Source organism: Pongo pygmaeus, chromosome X (assembly GCF_028885625.2).
Source record: "Pongo pygmaeus isolate AG05252 chromosome X, NHGRI_mPonPyg2-v2.0_pri, whole genome shotgun sequence".
Taxonomy (NCBI): domain Eukaryota; kingdom Metazoa; phylum Chordata; class Mammalia; order Primates; family Hominidae; genus Pongo; species Pongo pygmaeus.
The window spans coordinates 134,316,503-134,344,285 of record NC_072396.2 but is presented as its reverse complement, the minus strand read 5'-3'; the positions used below and the strand labels follow the sequence as shown (position 1 = coordinate 134,344,285).

Here is a 27,783-nt window from a genome sequence, read left to right as displayed (position 1 = left end):
AATCACAAGGGATCCATTGAGTGAGCCACTGTAACAAAACAGGAACCCCTTCAAAGAGCTTCCAGTCTGGTGGGTAAGTAGGTAAGACTGAGTGAGGGCTTGGGAGAAGAGGTTCGGGCGAGGAAACACGGTCAACTTGGGCATCATCGAACAGACTTTTTATTCTTTTTTTTTTTTTTTTGAGACAGAGTCTCACTCTTGCCCAGACTGGAGAACAGTGGCGCGATTTTGGCTCACTGGAACCTCCACCTCCTGGGTTCAAGCGATTCTCATGCCTCAGCCTCCCAAGTAGCTGGGACTACAGGCGCCCACCACCACGCCCGGCTAACTTTTGTATTTTTAGTAGAGATGGGGTTTCGCCATGTTGGTCAGGGTGGTCTCGAACTCCTGACCTCCCGTGATCCGCCCACCTCGACCTCCCAAAGTGTTGGGATTACAGGCGTGAGCCACCGAGCCCGACCCGATCAGACTTTTAAAAAGTGTCTATTGGCATGTGGGTGGGTGGCTGGCTGGGTGTTCTGTCTACTTGAGCCACGTCCCTCACTCTGGGTCCGGCGGGGTCTATACAAAGGGCTCTGCAATGCGTAGTGGGGAGAACCCCTGGCGGAGAGGCAGGGATCCGTGGCGCTTGGCGTGGGCTCGCCCTCTCTCCCTGGGTGGCAGGGACGTGTCACTAGACCTCGCTTCTCCGGGTCTGACGGTCGGCTTAGGGTCCCTCACGGCTTGGGCATTTTCAGGACAGTCCGCCGCCCTCCTCCCGCCAGTCGCGAGTCTCAGCTGCGCGTCGCGCGTTGGTGGCACAGGTTTGGGGCAGGAGCCGGGAGGAGGCTCCGGGTCAAGTCATCCTCGGAGATAAGCTCGCGGCGACTCCCCGGGACGCGCCGGCCCGGCCTGGGCTGCGGGAGGAACCGCGGCCGGCCCGTCCCCCAAATATTTCCGACGGGCCCCTGCGCCCTGCGAGGCTTCCGAGGGCCAGGCTGGGCGGGGGAGACCCAGCCCGGCCCGGGTTCGCGCTCCCGGGCCGCCCGCCCGCCTGTCCGCGAGGTGTCCGCGGCCACGGGGCGCCGAGGCTCCCCGAGGGCGGGCTGCGGGCTGCGGGCTGCGCGCTGCGCTGGGCCGGGCCGCTGCAGGGCCTCGGCGAGCGAGCGAGCGGAGCGGGGCGGCGGGAGTGCGTGTGTGGGGAGAGCGCGCGGGAACGCGAGCCGCCGGCCCGGGAAGGGTGGGTCGGGGAGCGGCAGCTGCCGCAGGAGGAGCGACCCGGGAACCGGAGGCCGGCCGGGCTGGCGGGCAGGAGCCGCGGGGGGGAGGGCGGAGCGCGGAGGGCGGAGACGGGGCCGCGGAAGGGAGGGGGCCGCGGGGCGCGGCCGCGGGGCGGGGCGCCGGGACCTGGGGAAGATAAGAGCGTGCTCGGGGGAGTGAGGGCGGGAGCGAGGGAGGGGCGGGGGACTTAGAGACCAAAGAGGAGACAAAAGGACGCGGTGGGTGGGAGGGGCATAGACGAGCGGGGGTAGGGGAGGGGCGCCGGGGGACGCCTCGCGGGGAGGGGTGTGTGTGTACCGCGGGGGGGCATAGTGTGGGAGGGACTTAGAGAGGGACATGAAGGGACAACATAAGAAGGGAGCGCGGGGGTACGGAGAAAAGGGGGGCGGGAGTGCTCCACCACGCTGGCCACGAAGGCAAAGGGAGGCCGCGAAGGGGAGGCCGCTGGGACTGGCCACACACGGGGACGGGGGTCCTGGGGATGGACAGTCAGCGAGGGAAGGGGGTCGGAGCTTCCGCGGTCTTGGGAGGGGAAGGGGGAGCCGACACGGGAAAAGGGGGTGGTGCGGGGACCCGAGGGTGGAGGCGGATGGGCGTGTGTGCAGCGCTGAGGGCAGGGATTTAACGCCGCTCTTCGGGATGACCCAAAGACCACGGTGGGGGCTGCACAGACGGGACGGGGCTACCGATGCAGGAGAACTGCCCAGGGGAAAGTGGGACCTACAAGGGTTAGAGAAGGGTGGCGGGGGCGGCCTCGGACTCGGCAGGAAGGCGCCACCACCGCCCTCTGCCCGTCCCCAGCGTGCCCCGCCCCGTCCGGGGGCCCTAAGGGCAGCGGCCTGGGCCGTGGGGGAGCCGAGCCAGGGCGGAACCATTCGGAACAGAGAGGGGGGCTTGGGGGGAAGGGAGGAGCCAGGGGTCAGAACCCTGTTGGGGGCGGGGGGGCGCCACACCCTGGGAAAAAGGCTTGGGCACATCCAGAGTGGACCAATCAGCGAGCAAGGCCAGGGTGGCGTCAAGGGGCAGCTTCGGCCAATGGGAAGGGAGAACACTTCGGAGGTTCGGAGGAAGAAAAGAAAAAAAAGCCCCACGAAACAACAATCGAATCCGTTTGGGGGCTTGGAAGGCTGGGAATGGGCGTCGTTTATAGCACGCTCCAGCACCTGCCCTCTCCTTTGAAGGATGGGGTCGCTTGCATCACTCCTGGGTAGTGGGGAGCAAACGGAGCTGAAGAGGGTCCCGGGAAAGTAGACGGGGATTGGCCATTTACCGGGGACACTTGATTGGGCGCCTCAATTTGGGGGGGTGGTGGGACGGAGGTAGCAGCTTTGTGCTCAAAAGAGTCCAAGAGAATGTTGTGGTCTCTTAAACGGAGGCAGGAGTGGGCAGGGGTCCCGCATCCCCTACCACTGGCTACTGACTTAAGTGTCAACCAGCGAGTGGATCGTGGATAATCTCAAGCCAATGGATAACTTAAGCATGCCTTTTGGGCACTGAACACTGCTCAACATACTCATTTCCCTTCCCTTGCCAGTCCCAGGTTGTTTCTTAAGAGGATGAGCAATAGAAGGGGGCCACAGGGGACCGCTGGGGAATTCATATAAATTCATCCTTTGGCTTTTCACTTCAGTTTAATGTGTAACACTAGATACACGCTCTATTGTGAAAATTTTCTCCTATAAAGATACTGGGACTAGCTACCATTGAGGTCTAAACATTTTGGAACTGATTTGGAGAGTGGTGTGCTCAGAAGAGAAGGCCTTATCTGTTGGGGGGATTGCAAAAGAAAACTTGGAGTGGTACAGCTTTTGGCCCAGGGATTCCAAATGTCTTGAAAACCCCTGAAACTGTATGTAAAATGCCATACAAATGTGTGTGTGCACATTTTTCTGGAGACGGTTCATAACGTTCAACATATTTTTAGAGGGGCCTGTGACACAAAAATGAACCCACTGTGGTCTAAGAATACGGGGGATAGGACTGAATCTCCAAGGCAGGAGGCAAGGTGCAGTAGTGGTGTCATTTTGGAATCAGAGAGGTTTCCCAAATTCCTTGTTAGGAAACTCAGCTGCAGGGGCTCTTTCCGTATATTTCTTGCCATCCACAGGCAGGCCAAGTTCCTCAGAGCTGAGAAGCCCATGTGAACTGTCATATAGCAAAGCAATGCTTGAATAAACTACACTTTCAATCAATGGTGAGGAGTGGGCCCTGAGTTAGGAAGGAAAGGCAATAGAGGTTTACTTCTGAAATCACATCTACCTTTATCTACAAAATAAGGGTAAAACCTCCTGGTCTTCTTATGAGAAAATAAGTAGAAGGTTATATACAAGATATTGTAGACAGCAGCCTGTACAAGCTGGGAAGCTCACACATATGAAAAAAATGGCTGTGGCTAGACTTGTGGGGACAGAACCCAGCTTCGGCACCGTCCTGGTCTTAGGATCAGTCTAGGGCAGAATCCAATTGCAGTTTGTACATCCTCTTTCTAGGTTCAGAGGTTAAAATATACAATATTTTATCATTATTAACCCTGTCTCTTCAAGTTGGCAGTTATTAATGGTGGATCATATCTGATGTGATATATTTAAGATCACAGACTACAGTGAACTTTCTCCATTTCGATTTAGAACCAACTACATAATCCTTGGTAAGAAAAGGAGGTGGCCCTGACAAGTGCAACTCAAGAAATGCAATGCTGTAGAGTCCAAAGGTGTCTGACTTGAACGAAATGATCCCACTGGGGGACAACGCAACATATACTCCAGGTAAATAGATTTAAAAATGCCTTTATTTTTAAAATGTGGCTCAACTACATGCAATGTACTGAGCCAGTTTTGGAATCCACCCTGTACCAGAGTAAAACTGGACCAAAGGAAGTGAAGTCAGGGCTCCTGGCTGTCACTCCTCCAGCAACTCAATCTACAGAGCTTTTCTTCAGCTGTTTTTTGTGACGTGTGGTGATTCGTTTTGGATTCCTCTGTATGACAGACAGGTCCGACCTTGAGGAAGACCGGTAGCCCACATCCTCTGCTTTTATGGGGTTAATGATATGGCCTGGCTTGGTGACGACCTTGGGAGTAGTCAGCTTTTGGAAAGCCCTCTGGGTGTTCCATGTGGATCCTATAGGAGTCTGGATGGTCCTTTCGAATTGCCAATGGTGGGTAAATGGATATGGAAGCACTCGTACCTGGAAAGGAAGGAGAATGATTTGGTATGAGGCAGGCCTGGGGTGGAGTTGTATACTGTAATGGCAACTCTCATCAGGTACTGTTTTGGTACAGGCCACGGTTCCACATGATGACTGCAAGTGAAGAGACTGAGAGGTCAAGGTGTCCCATTGCTCCCATCTGCCCTTAGGAATCCAATCTGCTTGATGACATTTGGGAGTAGGGGGGCCTAAATTGACTCTGGATCCCCCGTTTATTCAACAATTCAGGGTCTGAAAAACCACCCTAACACTGCCCCTGTCTTTGTTTTTGTTTTTTTTTTTGAGACAGAGCCTCACTCTGTGGCCCAGGCTGGAGTGTAGTGGGGTGATCTCTGCTCACTGCAACCTCTGCCTACCAAGTAGCTGGGATTACAAGGGACACTGTCCCTATCTAGCTATAGGAGCTCCAGGGCTGTTGTCCCAGAGTGAGCTTTCCTATATAACACTGTGACTGCAAGAATCCAGACCATTGTGTATCCCTGTGGATTTTATGACTTTTCTACCCTCTTTATGCTCTCAGTCTCCTCCTTCCCTCTCTTAGGATTGATGGTTTTTTTTTTTTTTTTTTTTTTTTTTTTTTTGAGATGGAGTCTCACTCTGTCGCCCAGGCTGGAGTGCAGTGGCGTGATCTTGGCTCACTGCAAGCTCCGCATCCTGGGTTCACGCCATTCTCCTGCCTCAGCCACCCGAGTAGCTGGGACTACAGGTGCCCGCCACCATGCCCAGCTAATTTTTTGTATTTTTAGTAGAGACAGGGTTTCACCGTGTTAGCCAGGATGGTCTCGATCTCCTGACCTCGTGATCCACCCACCTTGGCCTCCCAAAGTGCTGGGATTACAGGCGTGAGCCACCACGCCCGGCCAGGATTGATGTTTTAAGGAACCCGAATCCTGAACTCTACCAGGCTGTTACACTTAGTTTCATCTTTTTTTTTTTTTTTTTTTTTGAGACGGAGTCTCGCTCTGTCTCCCAGGCTGGAGTGCAGTGGTGTGATCTCAGCTCACTGCAAGCTCCGCCTCCCAGGTTCACGCCATTCTCCTGCCTCAGCCTCCCTAGTAGCTGGGACTACAGGGGGCTGCCACCATGCCTGGCTAATTTTTTTTTGTATTTTTTTTTAGTAGAGATGGGGTTTCACTGTGTTAGGATGGTCTCGATCTCCTGACCTTGTGATCCACCCGCCTCGGCCTCCCAAAGTGCTGGGATTACAGGCGTGAACCAAAATGCCCGGCCCACTTAGCTTCATCTTCTTTCGGCACCACAGAATGTAGAGCTGGAAGGCCCTAGATATTGACAATGGTCATCTCCCTTGGCCTGAAGATTTGGCTTAGAGGGAGGAAGTGATGGACCTAAGTAAATAAGGAGCAGCATTGGAGAACAGAACCCAAAGCTCCTGTTTCCTTGCCTGGTACTCCTCCACCACATTGCTACCTTCAGACATTAAATAATCTTTCAACACTTCCCCAGTGGCCAAGGGAGGAAAACACATAAGCAGAAAATGGGGATGTAAAAATCAGTAGTCTTTGGCAGGGCACGGTGGCTCACACCTGTAATCCCAGCACTTTGGGAGGCCGAGGCAGGCAGATCACTTGAGGTCAGGAGTTCAAGACCAGCCTGGCCAACATGGTGAAACCCTATCTCTGCTAATAATACAAAAATAAGCTAGGTGTGGTGGCGCATGCCTGTAATCCCAGCTACTCAGGAGGCTGAGACACGAGAATAGCTTGAACCCGGGAGGTGGAGGTTGCAGTGAGCTGGGATCGTGCCACTGCATTCCAGCCTGGGTGACAGAGTGAGACTCCATCTGAAAACAAAATAAACAAACAAACAAAACAAATCAGTAGTCTCTGGAAACATTCAGTGGAATACTCAAGAGAAGCTAAGTACTATCAGGTGGTCCTGGTAGTAGCGAAGGAAACAGATTCTCTTTAAGTTAAGGGAATGTCTTATTTGGGTTGATGGCTACATCTGTGCTTGTCAACCAGGGCAACAGAAAGATAACACCTGGACAAAGTATTCAGTCTCAGAAGTCCCCCCTAGGCACCTTGAAGCACTTTATTCTACTGCATGTTGGAACCTGCAGTAACTTATTAAAAAGATGAAAATCAGGGGAGATTCCTAGAAAACTATTTGTCAGTTTGCCATGACTGTATTAAAAAAACAAACAGACCCCTGAAAGGGAAGGGTGGTCTTTATTGAGCTCCATACTCTACCCATCACCTGGAATCCTGGCCCACTGAAGCACCCTTTCCCCCCTTCCCTTATCGTGTAACTGCCTGTTTTCTAGTTATATAGCCTTAATTGGGACTGCAGTAGTTATGATTCAGTTTCTGCAGTGATTGGTTCACAAAATAAGATCAAAAAGAATGTTATTGAAATGTGTATCTTCTTACCTCTGTTCTGTAGCCATTAGTTCTTTATTCCCTCAGAGGGAAAATTGTAACTCATTTCAACATACTGGCTGGGGACAGATCTCAGAATTGAAGGGAACATAAAGGTCATCTAGTCTAATCTCATTCTTGAGTACCCTTTACACATACTCATACTCCCAGAGCAGCCTTGAATTCTGTATCTCCTCTAACTTCTACTTTATGTGACTTCATACAATAACCTTCGATATACTTGAACACCGTAATCATGCTCAAATTTTCTTCTCTTGTAAACATCCCTAGCTCATTATCATGTGACACAACTTACAATCTTCTCATTCTCCTGAACAAGTACCGGTTTGTCTTCATTTTTCTTAAGCTACAACTCAAACCTTGTAGCCTCTGTTTGAGCATTACCTTGACTCTAAACTTTTTTCCTGGCCAGTAATTAAAACAGCATAGTCTATCTGAAATGATAAATCTTAACAGCCATTCAGTGAAAACAATAGATTTGATTCTGTGGTCAAGATCACACGTCCCTCTTGACTACAGATCACTAGAATACTCCTCTCAAGCAAGAGAGCCAGGCAGTAACAAGCAGGCAGCTAAAGAGCTCTCTAAGCTCTCACCTGATGAGCCGCTGCGTGGATGTTGCGCTTCTCATTGATAATCACATTTGGCAAATTCTTATCTTTTCTTGGAGGACCCTCAGGGGCTTTAATGAGAAACCTGGAAAGCAAAACAATAGGACATCTGACTAGGAGCATTAACGACTTAGTCAAAAGGGTAGGGAGGACACCGAAGGGCGAGGCGGGGAGAACCTGGTGCCCTTTTGACAGACTTTCTTCGGCATTCTTACCGGCGTCTTTTCTTGGCACTGGGCTTTAGGCCCACACCACCCCACTCGCCCCAGCCAGGTAGTGTCAGGTCCACGTCCTTAGGCTTACTCGCCTCCACAGCTTCCCTCTTCTCTTTCAAGAAATCTCTGATGACATCATCCCCAGCAAAAGCTTCCTTTATCATCTGCCTTTGGTTTCTCTCCTCTTCATCTTCCTGGGAAGAAACAAGCGAGAGCTACAGCTTGGCTTATGAGCTGTGGTTCATGGCGAGAACGCTTGAATTTTGGGTCGTGACATTTTAGCGCCCCCTAGGGGGAAGTGCTGAACAATGATGGTCTTGCGATACAAACCAATGCACAGCCAATCATGCTCCAATTTTCTTCCCTCTAGGGTAAATATCCCTAGCTCATTATCATATGACACAATTTTAAACTTTTCAGTAAGGAAGCTGCAGGGTGGAGGAAGGAATGGCACGTGTTAGCAGCAGGAGCTCTAAGTGGCCAGACTGTAGGCTTCCTCCAGCTTATATCCCTGAAAAGACAGGCGCCAGGATGCTTCACTTTAAGTTTCAGATTAACTGGGGAGTCTTAGACCATTTGAGATCCCACTGAATAAAACTTTGTCAACAGTTCAATGACTCACCTTCAAGTTGTCCTGCCTGGGATCTGGTCAGAACTCTGAGTTACTCCCTCTTACCTCTGAGAGCAGTTTTAGAGTCACCCTAGAGGAGTTTTGGTGGATCAGGGTTTCGGAAATAGGGGTCTTGGCAGCACCCATATATCTGCATCTATTAAAACATCACTGGGACTAGCCTGGCCCTATACTATTCTGGACCTCTCAACTACTGAAATGTGCCCCCACCAAAACAAAGCTTCATTACTCCTTGCACAAGAAGGACACTTTCTGAACAATGGCCCACCACCCTGGCTCTGCTCACCAGCTCCTCTATTGTGGGAACTGCCAAAGACTTCACAGAGGGAGACTGTGTGGTTAGGAGGTTCTGTAGGTCGATCATCTGCTCCTTCTTTTTCTTCTCCTTAGGGGCATCAGGGCGATTATTTGGGGTCCTCTCTGACTGCTGCCCTTCTAACACAGGTCTGGGAAGCTCCTTATTTTGAAAACATTCTTCTTTTCCCAGCTCTTCTAGCTCTTCCAGCGTCTGTACTCTCTCTGGCCTCTGTAGCAACAGGGGCTCCTCTTCTTCTGGGGCAGGTTCCTCTCTCTGGACCTGGGGAATAGTCCCCTCTGAACTTGCTTTTTGCTTCCTGGACTGATGGTTTTCCTTCAATTTCTGAGATAGTACTCTCAATTCAGACAGCACCTCCTGGCTGCCGGAATCTGGGGGAAAAAGAATGAAAGCTGTCAGAAAAGGAGGTTTGTACGTTGTCTGGTCGGTAAGCATTTGTTGAGCACCCACCAAGTGCTAAGTACCACATAAGACATTATAACAAGGACAAATGGGGAAAAGAAGATTCTGTACATTGAACCTCCTAGACAGTATACTAATCATAGCAGGCAACGGAGTTTGGTAATTAAAAGTAGCATGTGGCCAGGCGCGGTGGCTCACGCCTGTAATCCCACCACTTTGGGAGGCTGAGGCGGGCAGATCACGAGGTCAGGAGATCGAGACCATCCTGGCTAACACGGTGAAACCCCGTCTCTACTAAAAATACAAAAAATTAGCCAGGCATGGTGGCATGTGCCTGTAGTCCAGCTACTTGGGAGGCCGAGGCAGGAGAATCACTTGAACCAGGGAGGCAGAGGTTGCAGTGAGCCGAGATTGTGCCACTGCACTCCAGCCTGGGTGACAGAGCAAGACTCTGTCTCAAAAAAAAAAAAAAAAAAAAAAAAAAAAGTAGCATGTGAGATGTCGGATATGGTGGCTCACGCCTGTAATGCCAGCATTTTGGGAGGCCGAGGCGGGAGGATAGCTTGAGCCCAGGAGTTCAAGACCAGCCTGAGCAACATAGTGAGAACTCATCTCTACCACCTCCACCCCTCCAACAACAACAAAAAATTTCCAGGCATGGCGGTGTGGATCTGTAGTCCCACCTACTTGGGAGGCTAAGCTGGGAGGATCGCTGGAGCCGGAAGGTCAAGGCTGCAGGGAGCTGTGACTGTGCCGCTGCATACTAGCCTGGGCAACAGGGCAAGACTTGTCTCAAAAAAAAAAAAAAAAAAAAAGAAGTAGCATATTGGAAGCAGACGTCCTGGGTCCTATTTCCAGCTTTGCCAATGATCCACTGTATAACTGGGGCTGTGGCTTAAGTTCCTCGTGCAGTAAACCCTGCTTGAGAAGACTGCCCCAAGTTCCAAATTTTAAAAAAGGAAGCCACTTTAACAGGTGGCTTCTGAATGTAACTTCACTGTAATTTATGCTTTACTGCTTGTAAAAACCTTATCCAGGATTTTCATCTTGACTCAAGAATTTCTACTCCATATCTTAAAGCAGTATTTCATAATCTGCTGTGGCTGAGTCAAGGGATGAAGTAGCTGCTTTATCCAGTGGATGTAGCTCACACTTCCACTGGCAACATCTGAGCAAATAACACTAGTCTCAAGAGTCTAGAGGGGCTGGCTTGGCAAAGTGGCTCACACCTGTAATCCCAGCACTCTGGGAGGCCGAAGTGAGTGAATCACTTGAAGCCAGGAGTTTGAGACCAGCCTGACCAACATGGTGAAACCCCGTCTCTGAGCCGAGGTTGCACCACTGCACTCCAGCCTGGATGACAGAGACCTGTCTCAAAAGAGTCTGGAGGGAAACCTGGCAGTGACATGCTTCTAAACTGTCTTTTTCATTGACTCAAGTTGCCTCCATTCCCAAGTTGATCCTGCTGTCTAGCTTTGGCATGAAGCCATTGTAGCTCCTTAGATCTGGCCTTTGGACACATGTACGTTTATTTCTCAAGAATCAGGTTTCCTTGCTCATTTTCATTGGGGTCCGTGGCTTTCCAGTATTTTAGGACACTCTTGGAAGGTTTGAGAAAATTCAATTTATTTACTGTCCAAGGAAATGCAAATCTATCTTTCATCCTTTCATATCACAGTCAGCCGCTCTGCACATTTAGGTAGATGGCCAGTTGTTGAGGGGGCTCAAGAGAAAGCCACTAGGGTCCTGTGGTCATATATGTACACCCCCACAATCTCAGCCTGCTGTGCTGCTTTCCAAAATTCTCTCAGAAGTGACTACTTGCAATTATTAATCCCAGAAATATCCAGCCAAAACTATTAAGTAAAGGTCCCTACAATACACTCTAAATGATAGCTCTTTTAAAATACATTTTTGTATGTGGAAACCTGAAAAAAACAAAGGAAAAAAAAAGGAGGCTGGGTGCGGTGGCTCACACTTGTAATCCTAACACTTTGGGAGGCTGAGGTGAGAGGAAAGCTTGAGGCCAGGAATTCAAGACCAGCCTGGGCAACAGAGCAAGACCTCAGTCTCTACAAAAACTTAGCTCAGCATGGTGGCACATGCATGTAGTCCCAGCTAGTTGGGAGGCTGAGCCAAGAAGATCGCTTGAGCCTGGGAGGTCTTAGGCTGCAGTAAGGTATGATTGCACTGCTGTACTCCAGCCTGGATGACAGAGCAAAACCCTGTCTCTTAAACAAAAAAAAATTTTTTTTGCCATATAAAACCAGATTTTTGCCATCATCTAAATGCATTCCTATGTGAAACCAAACCAGACCTGGTAATTTGTCCAGATAGCCAAATGATTTCTCAATGTAGGTAGTTTCCTAGGCAGGCTTTTTAGTGTCCTGGTTTATTGCCAGAATGGGAACTCTCTGACCAATCTCACAGGTGCTAATATTGTTAATAAGATCTCTTCAAGATAACAGGTAGAAAATATAACGTACAAATAGATCCTGAGCATGGAGTCACAATTCTAATTTGCCATGTAGCCCTGTGGAGTCATTCATTCTGTAAAGTCTCACCCCGTGTAGACACACATAAACTAGCATTAAGAAGTGCTAAAAATGCCACTCCTACTTAACCAACAAAACAAAAAAATCCAGCAATTAGAAGATGTTTCCTAATGTCTCAAAATCGACCTATCTGTGTCTACAGGTGTGAATGGACTTTCAGATTTGCCATTCTACCATATGTACTTCTCCCTGGTGTGTAGGTACCAGGAACACTAACTCATATCCTGACTTCGAGGATGGTTTAGTTATTATGGCTTTCTGAAGGCTGTAAGCCCCCAAGAACAGAAAATGTGCCTGGACCACGTTGCACGGCCATGCAGATGACTGCTTATTAAATGTCTTCGAAGAAAAATAGTTATGAATCTAATTTCTCTTCAGGGATCCAGTGTATGCACTCTTGCAAGTCCCCAGAGCCTAATCACTATGCAGTTTTGTGTGTGGGTGGACACCCTTTTTTTTTCTCCCATAGTCTGTCCACAGCACTAGAAATTTCTCCCTTCCATTTGATCACAGCTCACCTTTTGTTTCTTGACTGCCTGCTGGCTCAGCATCCTGGCTGAGCTCAAATCTTTTTCTAAGGGATCGCCTTTCCTCAAATTCTCTCAACAGAATTTCTTCTTCTGCCACTGGTCTTTCTTCTCCCTCACTTTCAGAAACTCCATGGGCCTCAAGCTCTGGCAGTTGCTCAGGGTCCTCCTGGGTTGCAGCCTCTTTGGTGTCACTGGTGCAGCTCCTGAGCATCCAGGGATTCGGCCCATCTGCATTCATCTGCACTTCATTCAGTACATCAGGGACAAGGAGTTCTTCCACATCTTCTGTGCCTCCCTCCTCTTCCTCACTCTCAGAGGCTACCTGGAGTTTCTGTGTCAGTTCTTTGTTCTTAGACAACTGTTCCTGCATAGCTTGGCGAGCCTGGAGGAAAGAGTCACAGCATGAGAGCCCTGTCATTAGTGACCACAATAACACCTTTCCTGGTCCATTTCATAAAGCTGCCTCCTCTCAATTTGACTTGGTGAGTATTTCTTACTGGTACCTACTGTTTAAACTGCATATACAACGCTGGGTTAATAGCTGTGGTATAAAATGGAAGACAAATTCTTTGTCCTCAAGGAATCAACAGGTGAAATAAGATTTTAAAAAGCTCCTCTCCCCCTTTGGACTTGCCTTCAATGCTGTTTCCCTTTCATCTCTCCTTTTCCACCTTGTTCCTGGTCATTTTCCTTTCTGCCTTAGAGATTTTTCTGATGCCTTTTTAGATTCCTGGTTTTCCATCCATCCTCATGGCTCTTCCCCAACTCTGCTTCTGCTAGCATCCTCCAATTCCAGATCTTCTCTCACCCCAAGGGTCTCTTACCTCCAGGTCATATTTGGCCATAATTGCCTTTGACTTGGCCCATTTCCCACTGTTTTGGTGCTTAAGGCTCATCCTTTCCTAGAAAGAAAGGACAGAGTGAGATTTAGATCTTTAGTGCCTTCCAAGGAAAGCTGGTTCAAAGGGGTGGGGGTGGGGGTGGGGGTGCGGCAAGAGGTAGTCTCACCATCATTCTGGCCTTTTCAATTTTTTCCAGTTCTTCTAGTGCTGCAGCTGGATTAACCTTCCGCAGCTGCTCAAACTCTTTTAGGGCTTTCTTGGCCTTTCCTTTCTTCATGACTTTGTGATACCTGTAGGGGTAGGAGGGAAGAGTTTAGCAATTTAGCTGAAGCACGGATGTCATAGGCACAAGTGCCCATACTACCCAATAGGTTCCCTAGGCAGGGGGCTGGAATGGGCATCATAGAGCTAGTTGGCTATAGGGAGTCAGTTTGGGACCTGAGAGGACTGGCAAGATTCTTGGTACCCACAGTTCTCAGGGTAGACCTCTGCGGCTCAGAGTCTCTTTTGCCTCTATAACTCAAGGGAGGGGTAGAACAAGTTTCATTTTTTTTTTTTTTAGACAGGGTCTCACTCTGTCACTCAGGCTGGAGTGCAGTGACGTGATCTTGGCTCACTGCAACCTCCACCCGCTGGGCTCAAGCGATCCTCCCGCCTTAGCCTCCCAAGTAGCTGGGACTACAGGTGCACATTACCACGCCTGGCTCATTTTTGTATTTTTAGTAGAGATGGGGTTTCGCCATGTTGGCCAGGCTGGTCTTGAATTCCTTACCTCAAGTGATCCACCCGCCTGAGCCTCCCAAAGTGCTGGGATTACAGGTGTGAGCCTCCGTGCCCAGCCAGTTTTGCCACGTTGCCCAGGCTGGTCTTGAACTCCTGAGCTCAAGTGGTCCATCCACCTCGGCCTCCCAAAGTGCTAGGATTACAAGCATGAGCCACCACACCCGGCCGAACAAGTTTCAAAGGGGCAAAAAGGCAGGAAGGAAGCCCTATTGGCCTTAACAGCTCTGGAATTCAGAGCTCATTCTGCAGAACCACTCTGTGATGCCTTGGAAGGCAGAGAAAGTAACTGAATAGTCATCTTTTTGGCAAAACTGTATGAGGTTGGTTTGGTGGGAACAAAGGCTAGTCACTCCTGTTTGGGACCTCATCTACATGACTCTAGTTGCTGCATCAAAGGTTCTCTCCAAAGAATTCATGATGAGCCACATGACTTTCTTCTGTGGAACCCAAGGCCAGTTCACAGGGGCCTCCTTACTTTTTACTTTTGATTTTCTTCTCTCTTCGAGCCTTGGCCTCATAGTAGGACTGCAGAGCCCGAGCCCTCTGAAGCTCTGCTCGGCGCATCTTTGCCTACAACAAATGAGACTTACAGTGACACCTGGGCCAGAGGACAAATGCTAGGAGAAGTGTGGCATGCCTGGGTGTGCTGAAGGGCCTATGACACACTTACCTCTTCCAGGCTCATGGCTTGGAGAGAGGCCTTTTCCACAGGGGTCAGTAAAGGGTCTGTCACTGGCTGCTTGTTCTTATGGAGGAGGTTGAAAATTTCCTGCTCCAGGGGAGTTCTTGCCTTAAAGAAGCAACAAAACATTCTGAATCTTAAGCCATGCTCTTACAGCTTTCTCTCTTTACATTCCTATGATTCTCTAACTTATGACACTATAATTGGAATCATAAGTGGATAGGATTGGCTGTTACAGCAAGAGAAGGGGGTTCCAGTCTTGTTGTCAGAAGTGTAAATAAAGCCTTATTTGATTCTTATATAAGACAACTTCAGCAGGGAGACGCTGAGGCTACTCTCTAACACTGCTGAGGGGGATCACTGTGTTCAGGTTACCAATATATGTTTTTTTTTTTTTTTTTTTTTGAGGTGGAGTCTTGCTCTGTCACCCAGGCTGGAATGCAGTGGCGTGATCTCGGCTCACTGCAAGCTCCGCCTCCTGGGTTCACGCCATTCTCCTGCCTCAGCCTCCCGAGTAGCTGGGACTACAGACACCCGCCACCACGCCCAGCTAATTTTTTGTATTTTTAGTAGAGACGGGGTTTCACCATGTTAGCTGGGATGGTCTCGATCTCCTGACCTCGTGATCCACCTGCCTTGGCCTCCCAAAGTGCTGGGATTACAGGCGTGAGCCATCGCGCCAGCCCAGATTACCAATATATGTTAAAACTGATTTCCATTCTCTTAAGAATCTAGGCACATTGCCCTTGAGTCCCTGTATTGTTATATATTATTTGAAGCACATAACTATTACTTTATAGTTAGGAATCTCAAATTCATATCATAAGCCTTCTTTTAGAATATTTCTAGAGGGAAGGGGTGGTTAGTTTTTTTTTTTTTTCTGAGACAGAGTCTTGCTCTGTCACCCAGGCTGGAGTCCACTGGTACTCCAATATAAGCTCACTGCAACCTCCACCTCTAGTGCTCAAGTGATCCTTCTGCCTCAGCCTCCTGAGCAGCTGGGACCACAAGTGTAAGCCACTATGGCTGGCTAATTTTTTTTATTTTTTGTAGAGACAGGGTCCTGCCATGTTGCCCAGGTTGGTCTTAAACTCCTGGCCTCAAGCGATCCTCCTGCCTTGGCCTCCCAAAGTGCTGGGATTACAGGCATGAGCCCAGCATGCCCTGTGAGATTAGATCTTAAGATAAGCATTATTTGCCACTGATGGTATACCTAGGACATAGATCTGCAAATGTCTCAGAGGGGAAGCCCAACTTTTTTTGACCATAGCCAACTGCTATAAACCATGCATATAAGTGTTCTTGGTATCATTAATTACTGATGAAAGAAAATGAGAAAAAACATGGCATTTTTTTGGCACAGTCTTCAAATGTAGTTTGTGGTGGGGTGTGTGTCTTAATTTCTTGAGCACAAAAGGATATTGCCTTAAAAAATATATAGGATGGGCATGGTGGCTCAGATCTGTAATCCCACCACTTCGGGAGGCTGAGGCAGGAGGACTGCTTGAGCCCATGAGTTTGAGACCAGCCTGGGCAACATGGTGAAACCCCATCTCTATTTATTATGTTAAAAAAAAAAAAAGACCTTCATGTAATTAGCCTGTTTCCTGATGGTTCAAGTTGAACTCTCCTCATTTTCTAACTTTGGCTCCAATTCCTCAGTTTCCAGTTAATTTTGCATGCTAGGCAGAGTATGTATGAAACGAATGAACTGTAAACCAGTTATTCCACATGCTATCATGAGGATGGCTAAATAATCAGGCCGATCATGCCACGGTCCACATTCTGGCAAGGCACAAAGACAGCCCTAGGCAACAGAACTAGTTTCAAACCTCACACACATATTATGTGTGGTTTTTTTCAATAGCCATATACATCGTGGTCAGTACTAAACTTATAAATATTTGGATAAATTCATAAACGCACATCATCACATGTTACACGAAGCTATTGATTTAACCATAAAACTATTCTACTGAATAGTAAAGGTATGTGTTCTTCCACTTTTAGTGTTTGCAGTAGTGATTAATCACAGACTACAAAGTGATTTATACTACAGTGTTGTAATGTCCCTTCAATTCAATTCAATTTACAAAATTTATTGATTGTAGCTATATTCCAGGCACTTGTATGGGGTGCTAGGAACACATAATTGATTAAGATAGTTCCTGTCCTTATAGAACTCACAGCCTTTCAGAGCAGAGACATATACAACACAAACAGCATAACATAATGGGTTAAATACCCTTTATGTTACCCTTAAATAACATACTGCTACGTTATTCTATAGGGGTAATCACAGAGGAAATCACCATTAAATATTATTGGGAGGTAGGTTAGGCTTGGGGAAGGAAGTGACCTTTTGAATTAGGCTTTGAGGCCTAAGTACGATTCTGTCAGGAGGAAGAAAAAATCCAAACAGATGAGCATAAGCAAAAAACACAGACACAGGGAAAGGAGTGGTATGTAATAGAACAACGAGTTGTCCAGCATAGCTAAAATGCTATGTAATTTTATTTTATTCTGTAAGTGAACAGCCTTTGAAGGATTTTAAGCAGGAGAGCAATGATCAATTGTGTTTCAGCAAGAAAATCCTGCTGATTGTGTAGAGGATATATGTAAAGTTCCAAAGGAAAAGTTCGATGAGGGCCTCGATTAGGGCAGTGAAAATGAAAATGAAGAGAAAATAGGAGCCTAAGGGCTATTACAGAGACAGAATTTGCAGGTCTAGCCCCCTGTATAAGCTGGCAGAAAGGGAGACAGTGAAGGGGTCAAGAAGGAATCAAATGACTGAGGTTTCCAACCTAAGTGACTGGGGTAGGGAGTTATGCTGTTAACTGAGTTGCAGAATGAAGGGGGTGGTATAGGTTTTGGAAGTCTGGGGAAAGGAAATGCGAAGCTTACTTTGGACTGGACCAAGTTTAAGGTGCATATGGGAGACCCAGGTGATCCCTGCTAGTCACATGGAATATGAGACTGGAGCTTCAAAGAAGGGGTTGAGAGTGATAGTCAAAAGTTATGAAATTTTCACGCCTGTAATCCCAGGACTCTGGGAGGCCGAGGTGGGCGGATCACGAGGTCAGGAGATTGAGACCATCCTGGCTAACACGGTGAAACCCCATCTCTACTAAAAAATACAAAAAATTAGCTGGGCGTGGTGGAGGGCGCCTGTAGTCCCAGCTACTCGGGAGGCTGAGGCAGGAGAATGGCGTGAACCCGGGAGGTGGAACTTGCAGTGAGCCAAGATTGCACCACTGTACTCCAGCCTGGGCAACAGAGCAAGACTCTGTCTGAAACAAACAAACAAACAAAAAAAGTCATGGAATTTACAGAGCAAGAATAAAAAGGACTAAGGAAAGCCAGAGAGAGAAAATACCCAGAGTATGCCACAGAAGCTAGAGGGGAGAGATTTTTAGAATGAAATGTGCCAATGGTGTCAAATATGCTAAAGACTAAGAGGGCTTGGGATTTGGCAGTTCGGAGGCCCCTCACTAATGCCTTTTGAGAGAAGTTTCAGTAGGGCAGTCGGGGAAGAAGGTGAGAGAAAGGAGGCAGCAGTGGAGACAGACCAGCTCTTCCCCAAACACATTCCTCATCAGATAACAAGATTTGCTTCCCCTGTTAAAAGCTTAAAATTCAATTTTTTTGAAATTTTAATAAAATCAGTTTGTACACCCAAAGTTAAATTAGATCCAACAGGTGTCTTCACCATTGTTTCATAGCCTTTTTTTTTTTTTTGAGAGAGTCTCGCTCTGTCGCCCAGGCTGGAGTGCAGTGGCACGATCTCGGCTCACTGCAAGCTCCGCCTCCCTGGTTCACGCCATTCTCCTGCCTCAGCCTCCCAAGTAGCTGGGACTATAGGCGCCCGCCACCGCGCCCGGCTAATTTTTTACATTTTTAGTAGAGACGGGGTTTCACCGTGTTAGCCATGATGGTCTCGATCTCCTGACCTCGTGATCCGCCCGCCTCAGCCTCCCAAAGTGCTGGGATTACAGGCGTGAGCCACCACGCCTGGCCCATAGCCTTTATTTTTAATTTTTGAGACAGAGTCTCACTCTGTTGCCCAGGTTGGAGTACAGTGGCCCAATCTTGGCTCACTGCAACCTCCGCCTTCTGGGTTCAAGCGATTCTGGTGCCTCAGCCTCTTGAGTAGCTGGGATTACAGGCATAAGCCACCACGTCCAGCTAATTTTTGTATATTTTTTAGTAGAGACGATGTTTCGCCATGTTGGCCAGGCTGGTCTCAAACTCCTAACCTCAGGTGATCCACCTGCCTTAACCTTCCAAAGTGCTGGGATTACAGGTGTGAGCCACCACATCCGTCTGGCCTGTTTCATAGCCTTTAAAATGCTAAAGCATGTTGTGACTCTCCGATCTCCACTAGGGGCATGCAGCATTTTCTAGCAATGCCACCTCTCCTCCTCTTGTGAGGGCATACTGAGAGACTAAGGTTTCAGGGAGAATGCCTTGGGAAATACCAGTGTAGACAGAGAATAGTGAAGAGAGGGGTGAAAGAAGTTACCTTACAGCATTTCTAGCACTTTGGAGTTTACAAATGCCTTCTCATGCGTTATCCCACTTAATTATTTGCAGCTAAACAAAATTTTAGGGAGCTGGACCAAAACTATAGTACAGACTTTCGATTTTCTTTTTTTCCTCAGGCTGGAGTACAGTGGCGTGATCTCGGCTCACTGCACCTTCGGCCTCCTGGATTCAAGAAATTCCCCTGCCTCAGCCTCCTCAGCAGCTGAGACTACAGGCATGTGCTACCATGCCCGGCTAATTTACATATTTTTAGTAAAGACGAGGTTTCACCATGTTGGCCAGGCTGGTCTTGAACTCCTGACCTCAGGTGATCCACCTGCCTCAGCCTCCCAAAGTGCTTGGATTACAGGCGTGAGCCACCGTGCCTGGTCTGAGACTTGATATTCAGTCTCTAGAAACCCTAATACAGCATATACTAGTTGTTGGTACTTTGCACTCTAAGATGTAAGGAGAGACCTAGGAGTTGCTAGCCACAAAGCACCCTCTGAACTAAGGACTTCCTTATTTCTCTGTGCCCTACTAGCATAATTTCTCAAAAGTCAGTCTTAGAATGAATGAACGGCATGGTATATTCAATGTATGACACTTGAGCCTCACTCTCTCTTGAAGAGGTTGTTCTATTCTTAGTGTAACCTCCTCCACTATCATCTAGTTTTTATTTATTATTTATTTATATATATATTTTGAGACAGAGTCTCGTTCTATTGCGCAGGCTGGAGTGCAGTGGCACGATCTTGGCTCACTGCAACCTCTGCCTCCCAGGTTCAAGTGATCCTCCTGCCTCAGCCCCCCTAGTAGCTGGGATTACAGGCACACACCACCATGCCCTGCTAATTTTTGTATTTTTATTAGAGATGGGGTTTTGCCATGTTGGCCAGGATGGTCTCAAACTCCTGACCTCAGGTGATCCACCTGCCTTGGCCTCCCAAAGTGCTGGGATTACAGGTGTGAGCCACCACGCCCGGCCCCATCTCGTTTTTAATAACAAACTTGGCATTTTCCTGCTATCTCCAAGATTACACTGTCATTTGGAAAAAGCAAGGTGGAGGACAGTGTGTAGTAGCATGCTACCCTTCTTTTTATTTAAAAAGGGGGTAAACATGAATATAGAAATAAAACTCTAAGACAACAACAACAGCAAACTTATGCAAGTGGTTACTTCTGGGTGAGTATGGGGGTAAAAATGATCAGATGGGGCACGGGTGGAGTCAAACTTTTCACTACATATCTTCTATGCTTTTTTATTTTTGAATCCTACAAATTGTATTACCTCTGATTTTTTTTTCTAAAGTCTCCCTTCATCCTGCAGCCACACTTTAAACCTGATCTCTTTTTCATGTAGAAAAGGAAGCCTCCTAGAAAGAGAATGGTAGTGACTTCAGCAAAAACACCAGAAACAGCTTATCCCCATAATAAGCAACTACTCGCTCAATTTCTAGCTATTGTGGCAAGCAGTGTTTACTTTGATTAGCTTTAATTAGCTCAACTCAACGCCTAAGAAACTACCATTCTTGGGTTTTTGGAAAGTAGAGGAGAAGCACAAAGAGGGCATCTATTTAAGACTAATCAGCCCATTATAGACTCCATACCAATGGTGTATTGGAAAAGTAGGCTAGCTGTTCTAAAGCAGTTATTCAGACTAAAAACCGGACTTCAGGGACCAACATAGGATTTCCAACTTCTAATTTTGCCAAGAGCATAACTACCATTTCACCCCCAATCCCATCATTTACTACCACCATCATTTCATAGAAGAAAATATATTTCAACACCATTAAAATAGAAAGAATAACCTCATAATAAAAAAGAACTGGCAACATTACACCCACCAAACAAACATACTTACAATTACCCTTTTGCTTCAGACACAAACTTTGTTAGGGGTCAGTGTTTGGGAAACCCAGCTCTAAAACATCAACCCCTGCCCTGCAGCTCAGAGTCATAGTAAGTTACCTGCTGAAGTTCTAGTCATTGCCAGCAACACATTATATTTTAATGCGGTATTCCTGTACAAGCAAACTTTGGCTTCTGTTGTTCACACATCCTCGCTAAGGCATCATTAATGCTACCGAGTTCCTGATTTCCCTAGGATCAGAATGTGGCTTTAAATGCTTTTTAAAAACTGGGGTAAAAGAAAGAAAACATTATTATGTTCCTGCTATACGGGCAATCACATGGTTTAACACAAAAACATGGAAATAGCAAGTACTGTATACTACAAGCAGATGAAAAGTGACACAGAGACCAGCCGCGTTGGCTCATGCCTGTAATCACAAAACTTTTGGGAGACTGAGGTTGGTGGATCATTTGAGGTCAGGAGTTTGAGATCAGCCTGGCCAACATGGTGAAACCCCATCTCTACTAAAAACCAAAAAAAAAATTAGCTGGGCGTGTTGGTGCACGCCAGTAATCCCAGCTACTTGGGAGGCTGAGGCAGGAGAATTGCTTGAACCCAGGAGGCAGAGGTTGCAGTGAGCTGAGATCGTGACACTGCACTCCAGCCTGGGCAACAGAGCAAGACCCTGTCTCAAGAAAAAAAAAAAAAAGTGATCACACAGCTATTGTGACTGGCTATCACATGACTGACAATGACGATGGGCAACCCCTTCTTTCTGAGCACTAAGCTAAAATGACTTATGCTGGGGTTTAGCTTAACGTGTCCAATCAAATCAATTGTAGGCTCTGAAATCTCCAACTTATAAAATCTCACCTTTCAGTTTCATTTTGTTGTACTCACCTTCCAGCCACTGAGCACATGTTCAATGGGAGCAATGGCTGGCTCCTCTTTCTCCAGGGGAAAAACCAGCTGCTCTGCCTGCCGGTTCTTCAGGATGACAGGGTCCCATTTGGAGAGGACTTGTGCAGTTTTATTGAATGCTACTTCTCTGTGGATCTGAAGCAGGCAAGGTATGTAAACGGAAAGAGCCACAAGATTAAAGCATCAAACCCAAAGGACTAACAAGAAATTAGGAAGCAACGTTTCTTAGCCCAAGAAAGAATCAGGATGCTAGAGGTTACCTCTTGCTTCTCAGGACTGCAATTTCTCCTAGATTATTATTATTATTCAGATGGAGTTTCACTCGTGTTGCCCAGGCTGGAGAGCAATGGTGCGATCTCGACTCACTGCAACCTCCACGTCCTGGTTCAAGGGATTCTCCTGCCTCAGCCTCCCAAGTAGCTGGGATTACACCACACCCGGCTAATTTTGTATTTTTAGTAGAGACAGGGTTTCACCATGTTGGACAGGCTGGTCTCGAACTCCTGACCTCAGATGATCCGCCTGCCTCGGCCTCCCAAAGTGCTGGGATTATAGACATGAGCCACCGCACCTGGCACTCCTAGATTATTTTTAATCTTATCCATAGTGGGGAAATCACAACTCCCCCTTCTCCCATTTTTCAGGTCTTTCCCTTCTTTCTATTACCCTATTTTCCCTTGTCAATTTAATTTCTTTCCCTTAATAGACCACCTTCTCTGTAGCTTACCCGTTCAATCTCTTCTTTGTTCAGAGGTAACTCCACTGTTTTCTTTGATTTGACTCTACTCAGTTGCTTTTTCACAGTGGCCAAAGAAGATGAAGTTTTAACAGGCTCAAGCAGATCTGCAAGGACCAGCTTTTCTCCTGATCCTGTGGAAAGGTCAAACTTTCTGGTCAGACCAAGAAGTGAGGCAAGATCTCAATATAATGTAGGGAGAAGCCTCAGTAGAAAATGCCAGTAGATGGCAAATGTGCAGAGAAGCAAGAATAATTCTCTTACTTCAATTGCCTATTTCTAGCCATGCCAACACTATCACTCTTCTACATTCATCCCCCAAACATGTTAGGGGGTAGAAGATAGGGGAAAGTATTTATTCAAAACTCATTTGCTTTTCTCCTGGTGCTTCTAATCTTGCCCCATTGCAATTCATTCTTCACATAACAGCCAAAAATAAAAACAACCAAAGTGATCTTTTTGTTGTTGTTGTTGTTTGTTTTGAGACAGGGTCTCACTCTGTCACTTAGGCTGGAGATCAGTGGTGCCATCTCTGCCTCCCAGGCTCAGGCGATCCTCCCACTTCAGCCTCCCAAGTAGCTGGCACTATAGGCGCGTGCCACCACGCGTGGTTAATTTTTTTTATTTTTTTTTTGTAGAGATGGGGTTTTGCCATGTTGCCCAGGCCAGCCTCAAATGGCTGGGCTGAAGCAATCTGCCCACCTCGGCCTCCCAAAGTGCTGGGGATTACAGGTGTAAACCATTGCATCCAGTCCAAAATGATCTTTCGAAAATATAAACCACAGCATGTCATGACCCTGCTGAAAATCCTCCAGTGACTCCCCATTATACTTTGAATCTCATCTACCTAAAGGACACGGTCCTATGAGATCTAATCCCCATCTGCCTCTCTAACCTCATGTCAACCCCCACCCTCTAGAATGCTCTTGTCACAGGGGCCTCTTTCCTATTCTTCAACATGTGCATGTTTCTACCTTAGAGCCTTTGTGCTAGCTGTTCCTTGGCCTGAAATGCTTTCCCCAATCTTTGCATGGTTGACTTGACTTGTCATTCAGATCTCAGCTTCAATTTTGCCTCTTCAGGGGCCTTTCATGACCAACCAATCTAAAGTAGCCACTTAGTTGCTTTATTGCATCATCCTCTCTTACTGTCTCCCTTCATTAAAATGTAAGCCCCATGAGCTCACATCTTATTCGCTACTGTAACCTTGGTATCTACAACACTTCCTGATACTGCTACCTAGTAGAAACACAATAAATATCCGCTGAATAAGTACGCTTGGAATACACTGTTATTTGCTCTAGGAGGCTACACCAGTGATTACTACAAATGCAAAACCCATTCTAGCTGCCCAAGTTGTGAACAGGGTGAAAAAGATTTGGCATCTAGACTCAGTATTAGGATAAAATCCCACGGCTGCCACTTATTAGCGCATGTATTCTGAACAGGGGCAATTTTACCACCCCCCGACCCCAGGGTGAAAATTGGTTCTTTCTGGGGGAGTATGAAAAACATCTTAGATGTTACAATGTTTTGTGTCCCTCCAAGGCTCAACTCTGTCTAACAAACTCTTATTCCTTAGGACTTGATTTCCTGGGGAAGGGGCACAGGGAGAGGGATACAATGAGGAAAAAAATGTCTTGAGGCCGGGCACGGTGGCTCACGCCTGTAATCCCAGCACTTTGGGAGGCTGAGGCGGGCAGATCACGAGGTCAGGAGATCGAGACCATCCTGGCTAACACGGTGAAACCCCGTCTCTACTAAAAATACAAAAAATTAGCCAGGCATGGTGGCGGGCACCTGTAGTCCCAGCTACTCGGGAGGCTGAGGCAGGAGAATGGCGTGAACCCGGGAGGCGGAGTTTGCAGTGAGCCAAGATCTCGCCACTGCACTCTAGCCTGGGCGATGGAGCGAGACTCCGTCTCAAAAAAATAAAAAAATAAAAATGTCTTGAAAGGCTCCTCTCAGGGGAGCAATAAAAAAGCAAAGGTTGAGAAACACTGTACTAGGCAAAGGCCCTTGAACAAGTAATGTGACCTCTCTGAGCTCTGACTGAAGAGAATATTTGCCTGTCTCCTAACTCAAAGCATTGTTAAGAGAACTGAAATAAAAATGAAATTGTACAAATATGAATTATGACTAAGTTACTAAGAGGCAGCTAGTAAGAGGCAGCTGTCTTCATTCATGTCCCTCTATCCTATAAGTATCTCATCAAACTCTGTAGGATACCTTGACCACAGCCTTCTAGGCTTTCTTTGAGAGATGGAAGAAACTGAAGGGCATCTGACTACACTTCTTCACCCACTCTCCCAGGTATTTATGGTATGAGTCATTAACCACATCAAAAACAGTTCCTAGGGGGATGAGGTGAACATAATGCCCTTGGAACCCCACAAGTTTCATGCATGGGTATCTTCCTTTGTTCAACTTACCTTCAGAACTGACATTGAACTCTGACACCTTCAGACTAGCCTCAGACCTCTCAGCCAATTTCCGCCTGAAATTAGGCAAAACGATATAATAGGAATGGATAAATTTTATGGGGGCTTGGGGTTGGGAGAGACAAACACTTCTCTCTTCAAACAGGGCTTTGGTTTCTTGTATTTCTTCTAGGGTCAGGTTTTGTCATGATGCAGCAAGGAGATCTGTTCTTAACTTGGACTTGGTTGTCTAACCCTCATCTCTTCTCTTTATTACAAGGTAAACATAGTGGAAAACATATTGGACTTAGAGTCAAACACACCTAAACCTGTAACTTATGAGCCAGGTGACCTTGGGGGTAAGTCAATTTATTTCTCTAATGGGGTTAAATAATGCCTACTCAATGCTTTAAGAGATTTTCAGTGTGGAATAAGACTGCAAATGCTTACAATAATAGCACTAAGACTAATAATAGCTAACAGTTAATTATATAATGCTTATAGGTACTGGTAGTAAGGTCTTTACATGAAGCACTCAATAAATATTAGCTGCAGAGAAATCTCATGGAATTGACTATATAACCTGCCCTAACTGACGGGAGTGTTACCTATTCTTTCCATCAAGGGAACTGATTGCTTCCAGAAGCTTTTGATGCTTTCTCTCTCCATCATTGTCCCCCTAAGACACAGAAAAGGAAAAACCATCAGGATGAGGGGGAGGGAAAAAACAACATGGAAATTGAGTCTCACGTAAAATCTCTTGTTATTTATTTATTTATGAGACGGAGTCTCGCTCTGTTGCCCAGGATGGAGTGCAGTGGTGTTATCTTGGCTCACTGCAAGCCCCACCTCCCGGGTTCATGCCATTCTCCTGCCTCAGCCTCCCAAGTAGCTGGGACTACAGGCAGCTGCCACCATGCCTGGCTAATTTTTTGTATTTTTAGTAGAGACGGGGTTTCACTGTGTTAGCCAGGATGGTCTCAATCTCCTGACCTTGTGATCTGCCCGCCTTGGCCTCCCAAAGTGCTGGGATTACAGGCATGAGCCATCACCCGGGCCTTTTTTGGTTGGTCTTATAAATTATACTTATGCAACTTGAGGATAGTGATTGTAACTTAGTTTCCAAATCCTCATAGCACTTAATATGATACAGTATCTTAAGTATGAAACACTAACCATTTGTAATTTATTTGAGAGACCTGAACAAATACACAGAACATTGCCACACCTTTCCATTCCGGGAATGTGCTCTCTACCCTAACTTTGAAGGCAGTTTAGCAATTGTCACCCACCTCATCTTCACTCTCACTCAAGAGGTAGTCTTTTGGCAAATCCGCTAGTTCTTCCTGTTGGCTCAAAGCCAGAAGGCTGTTAAACGAGGCAACAAAGAAATGTGAATGCAATATACCCATGTAACAAACCTGCATATGTATCCCTTAATTATAATAAAAGTTGAAATTAAAAAAAGAAATATTATTATTTGAAGCAATGTCTAATCTATTAAAACAATCTCGAAAACATTGTAATTTCAGCACAGAATAGCCCTATCCCTCAGAAGATATATAAAGCAGTGTGAACGCCTTTGGAAACTTGTCAAGACGTGAAATTTAGACTGAAGTCAGGCATCACCTCCAAGAGTGATGCCTGACTTCAAAACTGCATGTAAAAGAGCTATCACTTTTCAGTGATTGGCACAACATTTCCTATGACCTATGGGAAGCTGTAAAAATGTCAGACCCTAGAATAATATGGCCAAAGACGCTGTTGCTAGCCCTGGAGGCAAGGCAGTTTCACGATTAATATTTCTAAGCATCCTCCATATATTTGACTCATTGATAGGCAGCCTAATCAAAAGTGTTATCTTGATCCTTGTTCCCAGGAATGGAGAAACAGGTCGAAAGCAGCTGGGTAAGCCACTTTCCCTGGGGCTTGCTTAGCAAAGTAGGTGCTTAACTAAGGAGATTGTTTCCCACAAACAAATTATAAAATGTGCCGTTACCTAACAGCATATATTATTAGTATTTTCAAAGCCAACATTACTAAACGGACTACATTTAGTTCCGGGGGTGGGGGGGGGGGGGCACAAAACATCACAGGAGCCAAAACGTGGTGGATGACTCCAATCAGCAAAGCTTTCCAAGATTCGGGGAGTTTATAACGCCTGCACTGCCTGCGCAGAGGATTAAATCGGGCCGCGACAGAGGCAGAAAAAGGGGTCACGTGACGAGAAATGTGAAACATAGTAAATGAGCTGGGGAGGCAGAAACAGCATCAGGACCAACAGGGATGCGGCTATACAGCTGAGGAGCGGAGTAAGCGAATGAAATTAAATTAAAAGGGCTTTAAAGGCTGGATCGCGGAAAATAGGAACGAATGGCCAGCTCTTCAGGGGAACCACTGCCATCTGTTAAAGGGGGGGCTCCCATTTCCCAAAAGCTGGGGAACCCGGCCCCCAACGAGACCCAGAATCCCCCCTCCCCTCGTTGCCCTTCACCTCTCTGCAAGCCGGTTCGCAGTCATTTCAGCAGCCAGCTTCTCTCACATGGACCAAGAACGGAAGCCGAAGGAAAGCAATTTCCGTGCCGGCCGCAAAGCAATTTCTGTTTCCGTCAATCGCTCGCGACGTACACGTCACTTCCGTTCCGTACGAGGCGTGAGAGAAGCAGGAGCCGTGTCGGGAGGGGCCTGCAAAAAACTGGGAGGCCGGAGATGAGACGGCTGTCAGCGGGTGGGGCATTCCTTTCTCTACCCACCCCGTATTTCTCTGGTGCGCCGGTGTCTGTCCTCCGGGCCCCTGCTTTCCACGCGGCCCAACGTGGGTTAGCTTAGGGCGACGGTGCTGCGCTCTCAGGGGCTGAGCCCGCGCCTTCATTCGTCACTACATAATCCA

The 27,783-nt window shown here is 47.2% G+C and overlaps 1 protein-coding gene and 1 long non-coding RNA gene across 2 annotated transcripts; one reads left to right on the top strand and one right to left on the bottom strand.

Moving 5' to 3' along the window:
• On the top strand, window positions 1-26,364 carry LOC134739034 (uncharacterized). Its single transcript, XR_010125412.1, has 3 exons — window positions 1-81; window positions 3,888-4,025; window positions 25,087-26,364. It is a non-coding gene; the product is annotated as an uncharacterized LOC134739034 (long non-coding RNA).
• UTP14A (UTP14A small subunit processome component) lies at window positions 4,031-27,783 on the bottom strand. The gene is made up of 15 exons (XM_054471764.2): window positions 27,388-27,783; window positions 26,186-26,261; window positions 25,502-25,572; window positions 24,906-24,970; window positions 22,465-22,607; window positions 21,717-21,872; window positions 14,423-14,542; window positions 14,228-14,322; window positions 13,136-13,259; window positions 12,952-13,029; window positions 12,116-12,509; window positions 8,611-9,011; window positions 7,694-7,887; window positions 7,464-7,563; window positions 4,031-4,447 (listed from the first exon to the last, which is right to left on the bottom strand). Exons 1-15 carry the CDS (start codon window positions 27,411-27,413, stop codon window positions 4,175-4,177), a joined length of 2,316 nt encoding a protein of 771 aa, XP_054327739.1. The 5' UTR covers window positions 27,414-27,783; the 3' UTR covers window positions 4,031-4,174.